We start from the raw sequence: 11,871 nt of genomic DNA on the forward strand, positions 1-11,871 counted from the left end.
CACAACAACTACTGCTGGCCATGTAGGCGCTACAGCAAAAAAAACTGTGATTTAATTTTGACAGCAAATGCAATTGGCTGCGAGATGGCTAGTCTGGTCACGGCAGGCAGAGCTGTTGTTGCCAGGTCTGGTCTAAATCTATCGCACGTCAAGGGATAGGTCTTTAATATCGCCCACCGTTAGAGAAAAAAGTAAAAGTACAAAATTGGAAAAAAAAAAAAAAAAACCTAAATAAAATAAATTACAAAGTGTAGGAATAACACTAACAACAATGCCTTGCAATAGCGCACCATTTGCGAGCTCTGTCCTTGCAGGGACATTCTTCTTCATTCAGTCGATAATTTCCAAAATGTCCAGGTCCTGGTCACACTCTTAATTAGACACCAAGCCTGTGATTTCCTTTGCAACTGCCCCTGTGCCCCCTCTGCCTCCGGGGCATTCAGTGTGGAGAATTACATCTCGATCAGACCACAGATTTACTTAATGATTCTGAATTAGCAGACAGCACACTTCAGACACAGAGCAGGAAACGTCACAGAGACACACGCAGAGAATGAGATGTAGCCGTGAGAGCGTTCACTGAGCCGCCACACAAAACGGCATTTATTACCATGGAGCCGAAAAACAAAGAAGTCCACCATCATCCTAATCAAAAGCAAAAAACAAAACAACAACAACAAAACAACTCCACGTCCAGATCACACACAAAAGCACGCACGCACACACACACACACACACACTTCTGGGGCTATTGCATGTGCATGATTTAATGAACAGTTTTTTTTCTGGTTTACACTCAATAGCTCACATGAACAAAAAAAAATAAACAAAGAAAACAAATCTAACTCCAGTTTCCTGCAAACTTACAGCACAAGTAATAATGGTCCATTAACAAAGTGCCTTTACAAAAGTTGGGAGGCAAACTCCTAAAAACCTGTTCAACCTTTTAATGCGCTTAGATTAGTTCATTATGATCTTCTGATTGCATCATCGATGTCAGACATTTGTTCCTTCAGCTGGGTCCACTGCTCTGGGTTCAAGGAAATACCTAAAGGTAATTTAACATACTTGTTTGAACAAACAGAACTGTGGGGACATAAATAAAGGAAACAGGGGCCAAACATGATCATCACGGAAATTTTGCACTGAGCTGAATGAGGTGGTGGGTTACCCACTGAGAGCTTAAACATGGCATGTTTGCTTCTTTAGCGAGACGGAAAAAACCCCACATAGACAAAACAGAGAATCAGGGTGAATACCAATGGATGAATCAGCTGTGACCCATTGGGTTGATATGCAGACCCACTAGTGTTAAAAAAAAATGTATCGGCCATTTTGATTATTGATCCGTAATTGATCCAAGATATGTAATGGTTGCCATGAAGCCTTAATAAAATAAACCTTTCTTATCTAAATTCATTTTGGGAGACGGTTGGCTGGTTCAACTGTGGCCTTTGGATGGATTTCAGACAAAATACTCTAAATAAGAACTATGCTATAAATTTAGTCGAGTGAATTCTCTGTTGACTTCATGTGTGAAATCCACATTTGACAATGTAATGCCCGGATGAGAGAGTTTGGCCTACCTTTTTTGCCAGGTTTCATTTCACCTGATTGGTCCATCCAGTACTCTCGAATGTCAATCAAACACTTGCCTTTAAAATCTCTGACACTGACATACCTCATCTTTCCAATCTGAAACAATTACAAGAAAACACATTTAATGCAACTATGCTGGGGAAACTACTATTTTTGTGATTAGAGTATTCATACAACTGTAAACACAAGTGAAAATATTATGAAGATGAAAGACTACTCAATTAATGTATCTATAATATGTTATATATAAGTGAGTGAATTAATTTCACAGTTTAGTGTTGAGATGAACTTCACTCGCTACTCTTAAGTGGCTATTTTTTATCTATAACCCAAAACAGGTGAAAAACAATGATTTATGGCAGAATGTCTTCAATAATATTACACAGCAAATTGAACTTCTTGCCACTTTACCTGACAAAAAAAAAAAAAATAAAAAAAAAATAAAAGTAGCACCTGGAATAAGTTGTCGTCTTTATTTCCGTCAGGTTTGGAAGAGCCGCCGGCCCTTGAGCTCTCTCCACTTTTCTGCTTCTTCGCAGGTTTCTCGGGGACGCTTGCCTTCTTTCTCTTTGCCTGCGGAGAGCACACAGGGTTGAGGGGAGATGGGCTTAGCCTCTCAGGCATCTCTCCGTGGGTGGTAAAACTTCCCAGAGTGCTCATGCAACATGGAAAATATGAATAAGTGCCTGCCTTGGATTCATTTTCGCCTGGCTGCCGCCTCAGTTAGGTGGCTATGTACGCAGCAGTCAGTGTGTGATTGTCAGAAATTTGAAGAAGAAACTATTCTGAGATTTATGGTCCTGCTGCAAACATGTGTAGACAACAGACGTTACGCCTGTATGCGTCGTTTTATTGAATGGCACATAACAACATGTTGCGTGTTAAGACTCTCAATGAGGATATTGTCTCTCGTGTCCTGATGGAAGAAAATAATAACGGAAAATGTGATTGCCGTTGTCGCAGTAAATTTTGTGCAAGTACGTAAACACATTTGCTTGCTGTCTTTAGATGCTATCACTGTTACATAAACACCCAACGGGTTTCAACCATCTGCAGGTTTCAACAAATGAACTGTCAATTCTTCAATTGCAAAACTTTTCCCTGACAATTGCACCAGTTCCAGTTTTTCCAAACCGTGGCAGTATTATAACAAAGAAACACTGTCATTCAAAATGCTCTCTTTCTGTTAAACAGACACATTACCCTTTAGATGGTTTTACAGAAAAGGATTCAGATTTCTATATGACCCAGAGAAAAGTAAACCTGAGTTGCACTTTTAAAGTACAAACATAAACAAGTTTTACCACATAATAATAAGCATAATTAAAACATTCCTAGCCAAGCCACTGAGGCATATATATGAACTGTGCGTATAACTCCAAAAATAATACCTTTTTCTCTACTTCACTGTCTGAATCGCTTCCTGATGTGGTGGACAGCACCTCCTTTGACTTGGGCATGCTGTTTAGAAGGAAACACAAATACTTGACTAACACTGCCACCAAATGGTGAAACATCATACTTCATAGTGTGACTATATGGGCTACCCAAAGCATTTGCTGTGTTTATACGCTGCTTGACTCATAAAGCACACAAAGCAGTATTCTTCTGTTACAAAGAGAAAGACTAAATATGTTTGGTGTCAGCCATATGTCTAAATGTCAGAAAATATCTTGCTTGTCTGCTATAAATGCACCTGACCACGACACAATATATGAACTTGTCATGTTAGCTAACTTAATATGATAGTAACTACCGAATAATGGATGGCATAATGTATGTGAGCGCAACGGTCCTATTTTAGACCTACTCGAACATTATGCTAAGCATAATATGCTTAGATAAATGCATGTCTGGCGTTAGCAGGAATGCATGACTCTGCTAGCCAATTTTGCAAATAGTGTCTTAGGTTTCATTTGCGAGCATCATTGTGTTCGCTAGTTCACTCATGACATGTGGATTTTTGCACTGTGATACACACCTCTTTGTTTTCATTACTACTATGTATTATATCTACAATAGTTTATAACTTTATCCTTGCCTTTGTACGTTCCCCTAACTGAAATTGACATACATAGGTAGCTAGAAGCCATGCTTTCCTTTCAACCAACTCCTGCGAGCTTGTTGGCTGGCTAGCAGCATCAAGCTAGGTCGCAGTAACAGATTAGAACCAGACAAGCACCTGTAAAGACAGGGCCCGAGAGGTATTTCGTTTGTTGACGTTTTCAATTTTCTAAAAGTCCTAAATTTGTTCTTCGTCCCTGGGATTTCAATACACTGTCATTTAATAAAAAGGAAATGAAAGACTTAACTTACATGGATGGATTTGCTATGGCTCAATCGATTGACTGAAGCGTAGAGGAAGTAACTGGAGGAAAGATACCGCTACCGCCAGATAATTTGTTTCTGCTGGCATTGTGGGTATTGAAGTTTATTAGAAAACGAACTAAACCGTTCCAGACCATGCTTGCCCTAATTATCTGTCTAATTATCGTAAAATCTAAATTCAATTATTTCATAATTTAATGTGATCGTTGTTCTCGTGAAAATCTTTACGTACTGGCGTTGGTAATATTAAAATTAAAGTCTGGGACATTAAATGTAGAGCGACGACAATGAAAACATAATAAGGCCATGACATGAACAGTTAAAATGGACGGTTGACAAGTTAACGCTGTGGCCGAGCATAACCCTAGTAATAATGTTTTTCCATTAAACTGAGGCTTGTTTTCGACCTTGAGGCAAAGACAAGGAATTGAGGCACCGCAACCAATTACAGCAACCGCTTGGAACTACAATTCCCATCTACATTCTATCAACACAGCGCATGTACTTCAGAATGGATTTCCTGGTACAACCTCCTCATATAAAACCAAAGGGTGACGAGTCAGAAGTCGTCAGAGAACAGGAACCCAATGATTCCCATATGTCCAGTAGTCTCCTTCACCTATGGTGAGTAAAATGTGATCAAATGTATCTATATCGGTCAGTAAATGTGCATTGAAAGACTTTAAACACGATATAGATTATTTATGGGTAATTTGCGTTTGTTTCATGCATCATATAATGCCTTAATGGACGCCTGTGTAATCCCTCGCACTATGCGGGGTCTTCACGATGATATCGGCTAACAGGCTAACCAACATTAGCTTAGCGCTCACCCTCGATGAATTTGTCCCTCCGCAGTGCCCAGCCGGCTAGGTGAAGATGCCAAAATGGCTACCGGCAACTATTTTGGATTTACCCATGGTGCTGCTGCGCAGTACAGGTAAGTGTCCCTATGTAAACTAGTATGATGGAGTCTATACTTATCCCCCATTTTATGGGTTAAATTACCAAGGGCTTTCGATATAGCATAATCCGCATCTATTGAAAACATTGCTTAACGTTGCTCTCTCCTGCCTTACTGTATTGTTCACGGTTGGGGGAGGGGGTGGAGGGGGTAGTGATGCAGTTGGAAGCTGCTTGCGAGGAACTTGAGCTTGGGCAAGATGGCTAGCTAGTCAACTGTATTTTCTGAGTGAACACTCACCGAGCAAGAACCATTTGATTAATGTCATAAGTGCAGGCACTGTCAATACATAACGCGCTGATGTTGTTATTAGGTAGCGTTGTATTTTGCAGCTATGGTGCTAGCGAATCAGCTGCCCATCCTAACGTTAACTTGGTTAGCTAGCTACCTTGTTAATGATATCAGTAGTATTAAAGTGCGCATGGCACATTAGATTGTTATAATGCTTAAATTAAATTTTCATGACAGACAATAAGATGTTATTCTCTTTGTACCGAGTAGGAGACTGACGGTTGTGTAGTTTAGCTAGATTGGCTAAAACCTAGAGTACCGTTAACGTTATTTGAACAGTCAGAGGCAGTGTTTATTAGGGTAACATTCACGTTAAAACTAGACATAGTTAGCTGGTTTATTTTCACCAAACGAATTTCGCTTTTGAAATGTAGGTCTAAGTCAGTTTTTCATACTTATAGTATGCCGGGGTGCCTACGTTAGCAGGTTGTTTATTAAGACAAAGTGGTCATCGCTTAATTCGGGTCATCGCCTATCCATGGTTTCTGTTCAGGCTATAAACTTCTTCGTCAATGGTGATGGCCAATTCGTCTTATAAAATGAACCATAACCCACTAAGTTATCACCAGCTATTGACAGTAAAGATGTTGGATTCAGGAATTATAAGTCAAGAAAGTGAAAATTAAAAGATTCCTGGAAACATTTTCCAGTGGGCACCACACACTTTTCTGATATGCACAGATTAATGCAAAGGCATATTTTCCCCTCTTACAGCCTACAGAGTAAATTGTATGAGAATTTAAAATCAGGATTATAGTGACCAAAATAATCACGTTTATCAGTATTATCGCAGTACTGTTAAAATGTGCTGCTGATCAAAAAGTAGGCTACTGATACACAAACTGTCTATGTGATTTTTAAATGCTCTAACAGTGGTTCTAAATATTCCTACTATCACAAGATTTGTTCAGGTTGCCAAGTCCAATAAAGGAAAGCGTTGCTGGAAAAAAAAGTCTGATTTGGTGATGACACTAGCAACTCTGGATGAGCTAATCTCTAACTAGCTAGCCTATATACTAGTTCATCATGTTTGGCATGTATTATGCTTCAAAACTGAAATGTCAATTTAACTTTGTGTGTTCCATACAAAGGTAAGAGCTTATTATCATGAGCTGTGTTTGCTTGGTCACTGGCAAAGTGTGCGTCGCAAGTTAGTAAACATTACCGCAAAGTCCATAGATGTCTGTGGCTGTAGTTTCCTTCAGCACTCTTAAAAAAGGCAAAATACAGTGACACTTCAGACCTAGTCTTTGTAGAAGGCTGAAATATATTTGGAGCGTTGCCACTGCCTCCGTCATGGTTTCACAAACAAAACTGCCTGCGTTTAGGACAATGTTGCTAACTTTGGTTGATACTGGTCAGTAATTAACGACAGTTTTTCAAAGCAAGGTAATCAACCATGGTGCTAATGATCGTTCATATTTTAAACGGTAATACTAACCGTCAGGAATTTTACCGTGAAACTAGTTACCGTTTTATCCCCATTATAGCCTCACTACTGGTACCAAGGACAGTAGCTTTTTTTTAGTCAGAACAGATAATGGTTTCCGTGTGGAGTTGGCAGTATCCAGACTCATACTTCAGATTAAAAGAAGGAGGTCTTTGACTGAGTACACTTAAACACAGACTGTTAAACTGTTTAAAATCAGGAAGAGGGAATGTTGTGGCTGTCTCCTGTGTCACAAATGTGTGCCATGCATTTGTCCAAAGCGGCACTGCATGCGTAAAAGGTAAAGGCTTCAATTTGTTCTCCAGGTTATGGAGTGTTTTACCTTTGTTTTTATGAACAGCAGCAGAGGGGCTTATCAAATAATAAACTCATCCTCAAGCTCACTGGGCGATAATGTGTCTTCCTTTGTGCACACTCAGTGTATTGATTGCCCCTGGTTACTTTATACAAGGAGTCATGTCCAGATCAATAACACTTACTCTTCATGAGTTGCTCATCCTTTGGGGTGTTGGGTATAAAAACCTGATGGTTTTTGTCCTGGTTGCTCAGACTTGGTATTTGCAACTCATGTCATTGAATAAGAGAGTCAGGTGTAGGCAAGTAGGTACCAGTTACCATCAGACTTAGTTGCCGAAGGGTGGTTGAGGTGTCAGGACTTGTCAGGGAATACAAAAACCCAACAACTTTTTATGAAACCGCTGCCTGAAATGTAAGGGTGGGGATATCTATTCAGTAAGAATTCACATGTCGGGCGATTTAATCTAGCCCTAATGATATCCAGTAAAACGCCAAGGCATCTATGTTGCTTATACAAACAATCCCATTGTCAATTCCCCTTAAGCAGGTACAGATATGGCTACCAGAAGAAGGAGGCAGCACTAATAGAGGGTTCCAGAAAAAAAAACTTAATATTTGGGAGCCAAATCAAGGTTTTAGCAGTCAAAACTTATATCTTCAGTAAAGACAAATGTCACATTGCACCCAGCTTCTGTGTTAAGTATAGTTTGGGTTGTGCTTCTTTTTGTCTGCACTGGAATTTGTAGTCTATCAAGGGCCCCCTTTACCGCTGATGGGTCATTTACCTAAAAACATCATGATATAGCAAGGTATTTTTTGTGGCACCAACATCAGTGAAAAAATACAATTCTTTATTGTGACTAATTTCGTTACAGTTGTCAGATGTTATCAAGAACTGAAGAAGAAAAAAAACCTTTCCAATGTAAATAACTCAAAGTGAAAACTCATAACATTAATAACTCCAAGAAGTCCCCATGATGTGTCCAATACTAAATTGTAAAGACATATTACTCACATGTTTTCACCACATGTGCTGATAACACATCAATGTAGTAGTTTAAAAATTATATTTTTTAGTTTTTACCTGTTTTGAACAATTGGACAAGCACCGATGTTGAACCCTGTCACATCATGAAACCCTGTCACATCATGACGTTAGTATCAGCTGGCTGAAGGATAGTGAGGCCGTTGGCGACTGATAAGGAAAGAAATTACCACACATTTTAAAAACAAAAATTAGGTGCATTAGCGACCATTTTGGTCACCATCTGGAGCCTTGGAGCAACTCCTGCTCTATTGATCTCCTCTTCTTATTTGAATGCTTCTGCTTGGCTGGGCTGGCCTGCGCTCAGCCTGTCAGCACCTGAGGCAGCTGGCTGCATGCGTCCGATTAGGCCATTTTTTTCTCCCTGATGCCCCGTCAGTTAGTTGCCTTGGTATTAGCTATAGTTAGCCTATTGCTAGTCTCCGTACAAATCTCCATGGACTCTTTTCATATGTTGGGCCTGTTGCCAATATGTGATTTATTTATTTATTTATTTATTATTTGAAGGTTTGACAGGCATGGGATATATTTTAATTTACTTGTTTTATATGATTTTCTGTTTTATGACTCACTGTAGATCTGTGGTCTGTAGATTATCTGGCAGTTCAGTCTTTGATAATCTCCTCATCCTGAGGGCTTTCCCATTCTAGGGTTTTTAAATCCCCAAAACACTTCAAGGAATACTCTCTTGCGGTTGGCAACTGTTGTCTCCAGTGATGCTCAAGAACTGCCAACAAGAGATGGTTCTAAGAACCATTGGGCATGCTATTGGTGTCATTTGATGTTATGAGCTCAAACAAAACCAGTACATTTTGAAAATCGGTCTTATAGACATGAAATGCTTTCGAAAGGTTTATTGAAATACACCTAATCTAAATGGCCTAGAGTCTGCAGAATTCTAGGCCTCCTTCTTGGTGTGTTGCATCATTGCTTTAGATGTAGTTTTCTGTAATGTAAGATGAAGCCCTTCCTGACTGGTGCCCTTCCCCCGTATCTGTCTCTTTCCTCCTCTGACCCCAACCCATTCCAGTCAGCAGCCAGGCGCGGGGGTGTCTTACACCCACCCCACCACCGTGGCCAGCTACACTGTGCACCAAGCACCAGTGGCGGCCCATCAGGTGGCGGCAGCCTATGCCCCCACGGCCGCCACAGTTGCCGTAGCCAGACCGGCGCAGGTTGGTGTGGCAGCTGCTGCTTCGGCGGCAGCGTATGGAGGGTATCAGCCGGCTCACGCGGCCACTGACTACGCGTACGCTGCCCAGCGGCAGGCCGAGGTCCCCCCGCCCCCTCCCCCGGTCACGTCCCAGAACTATCAGGTAAGAGAGAGCTGCCGCAGCACAGCGGCAACAGTCCTTCCACCCCTTCACACTCACACACACACACACTCTTGTTCATACCTCCCTCTCTTTCTCTCTCTCTCTCTCTCCCTCCTTCCTCATATATCTTCACCTGTCACAAAAGCGACTAGATGCACCGTCAGTTCTTTTGTGAGAGGAATTTGTTCATTCAAGCTCCCTTTCTGCTCTAATTTCTTTCATTTTTTTCCGCTCTCTGAGCTGCACCTGGTCTCCAGATGGCAGTTTTTGAAGCCCTGTCAGACAGGAACTTCAACTATTTATTTTTCCCTGTGTTACTTTTGCATGCTAACAGAACTGGAATTCCCATTAAATTTGTTTTAATTTAGTAGTTTCTGCCTTATGTTTTCAACCCCCCCATCTCACACACACACACACACACAAACACACCTCCTCTCATTCTATCAGCTGTTCTGCTATATCGTGGTAACTTGACTGTCCACCGTGTGCCCTGTCCCAGGACTCGTACTCGTATGTGCGGTCCACAGCTCCCACGATGGCCTACGACTGCAAACAGTACTACCAGCAGCCTGTAGCCACAGCTGCGGTGGCAGCCGCCACCGCCCAGCCACAGCCCAGCGTGGCAGAGTCCTACTACCAGACAGGTATGGCCAATACGGCTTGAAATACAACATGGAGGCAAAGCCCGCGGTTGAAACAGCACTTTTTCCTACTTGTTTGTATTCATTGCAAAATTGTGTATTTCATTTTTTGTGTTGTGATTTCTTTCTGTGTGCTTGTAAATGCAAGTCTTGAGCCCAGATCCATCACAGGTTTCCCAGAATCCTTAATCTAAATCTTCATGGGCACTGGCAGCTGAGTGTTTCCATTCGAGTGTAATTTAAGACCCTCCCTGTTCTTGGCCAGTGGAGCACTGAGCTGCAACGGGGGAAAACCAATCCATACTCGTCCTGCTGTGCTCTGTGCCACCCCTTACCACACCCCTTCTCACCTCTAGCTCCTAAAACAGGTTATACCCAGGGTGTCACCCCCTACACCCAGAGCCAGCAGACGCGCCAAGTCACGGCCATCAAGCCGGCCACCCCCAGCCCCGCCACCTCCACCTTCTCACTCTACCCGGTGTCCTCCGCGGTGCAGCCAGCCGCCGGTTCTGTGGTCCCGTCCTACTCCCAGAGTCCCACTTACAGTACAAATGCTGTCACCTATTCAGGTGAGTAAATCAACAACCCGCACCCCCAGTTGCATGCCAGGGCACGCAGTTAGCAGCTACCAGCTCTCAGTCACAGGGGCTGAGAAGATAAGATTTGCTATCGATTTTGCCGATTTCATTCCTTTGATTTATGACATGGGTTTCAGCAGTAGCAGGGATAACGGTGATGTATTTGAAATTAATTTTTTTTAGAGAAACCTGCAAATCTGTGGTTGTAAGGAAATCACATTACATTTGCCGTGGTTATTTTGAAATGGAAATTGTAGTGCTCTACTATGTCCATTTCTGTGTTCCGTGGGCTGTCCCTTCCTACTACGCTTTGATGTTAGCTTTTTTTAGCAGGTAGCTCTTGCTTTGATCTCTGTTGTTCTTTGAGGGCCATTATAACATTCAAAATGTCTCAACCTGCTCTTTCCCCTGACACCCACTACATGTTGTTGTCCTGTGCTGTCCTCTACTGTGTAGAGCTAGGCCATTCTGAGTAATGTGAGACAACGGTCATTCCCCTCCGCAGGTACGTCATACTCGGGCTACGAGGCCGCTGTCTACTCTGCTGCCTCTTCCTACTACCAGCAGCAGCAGCAACAACAACAGCAGAAGCAGGCGGTGGCGGCTGCCGCAGCCACGGCCGCCTGGACAGGCAGCACCTTCACCAAAAAGATGCCCTTCCAGAACAAGCAGCTGAAGCCCAAGCAGCCGCCCAAGCCGCCCCAGATCCACTACTGCGACGTCTGCAAAATCAGCTGCGCAGGCCCACAGGTAAGGCACTAGTAACATCCCTCCTAACATTGCAACTTTTCCCCCAACATTACGTCAGTATTGCAAGGAAAATGGTGATGGAATAATGTCATTGACTAGATGGTTTGCTGAGGATTGTTCACAGGTAATTTAGGGGTTTGTCTGATGTCTTTAGTCCGTCTTCATCATTGTTATTTATTCTTGTGGCAGCTGATTTCTGCTATTAGGTATAAGTGATCGAGCCTCCTTGCTATTGTGCATCTGCTTTATGTCCATATTACTCCTGCCAGTTTCTTTCCATGACCCCCCTGCATCTGTCCTCCATGTCTCCTGTAGACTTATAAGGAGCATCTCGAGGGCCAGAAGCACAAGAAGAAAGAGGCGGCGCTGAAGGTCTCTCAGAGCAGCAGCAACAGTGGGGCAGGCGGCTCTGGTACCTCAGCTCGCGGTACACAGAATCAGCTGCGCTGCGAGCTCTGCGACGTGTCCTGCACAGGCGCCGACGCATACGCTGCTCACATCCGCGGTGCCAAGCACCAGAAGGTACCGCAGCACCGTCTGCCACTCTACCCTCAAACCCCACCTTTGCCAGGTTGGGTGACGTCAATTGTGCAGTGGAGAAACTGTAGTCAG

The 11,871-nt window shown here is 42.7% G+C and overlaps 2 protein-coding genes across 3 annotated transcripts in view; one reads left to right on the forward strand and one right to left on the reverse strand.

The window, feature by feature from the left end:
• Positions 1-554: 554 nt before the first annotated feature.
• sub1b (SUB1 regulator of transcription b) lies at positions 555-4,779 on the reverse strand. 2 transcript variants are annotated; one of them, XM_031570675.2, is made up of 5 exons: positions 4,761-4,779; positions 2,991-3,060; positions 2,053-2,172; positions 1,587-1,695; positions 555-1,048 (listed from the first exon to the last, which is right to left on the reverse strand). In XM_031570675.2, exons 2-5 carry the CDS (start codon positions 3,057-3,059, stop codon positions 969-971), a joined length of 378 nt encoding a protein of 125 aa, XP_031426535.1. In that variant the 5' UTR covers position 3,060; positions 4,761-4,779; the 3' UTR covers positions 555-968. The 2 variants fall into 2 exon arrangements, with proteins under 2 accessions (XP_031426535.1, XP_012683978.1); XM_012828524.3 differs by lacking the exon at positions 4,761-4,779 and adding an exon at positions 3,916-4,018.
• The window catches only part of zfr (zinc finger RNA binding protein), a 14,377-nt gene continuing 6,952 nt past the window's right edge, over positions 4,447-11,871 (forward strand). The window contains exons 1-7 of the mRNA XM_031571213.1: positions 4,447-4,551; positions 4,786-4,867; positions 9,005-9,290; positions 9,790-9,934; positions 10,288-10,500; positions 11,015-11,259; positions 11,575-11,866. Of these exons, the coding sequence (XP_031427073.1) occupies positions 4,515-4,551; positions 4,786-4,867; positions 9,005-9,290; positions 9,790-9,934; positions 10,288-10,500; positions 11,015-11,259; positions 11,575-11,866 (1,300 nt within the window). The 5' untranslated portion in view covers positions 4,447-4,514. The remainder of the gene's footprint in view (positions 4,552-4,785; positions 4,868-9,004; positions 9,291-9,789; positions 9,935-10,287; positions 10,501-11,014; positions 11,260-11,574; positions 11,867-11,871) is intronic.

Source organism: Clupea harengus, chromosome 7 (assembly GCF_900700415.2).
Source record: "Clupea harengus chromosome 7, Ch_v2.0.2, whole genome shotgun sequence".
In the NCBI taxonomy this organism is placed as follows: domain Eukaryota; kingdom Metazoa; phylum Chordata; class Actinopteri; order Clupeiformes; family Clupeidae; genus Clupea; species Clupea harengus.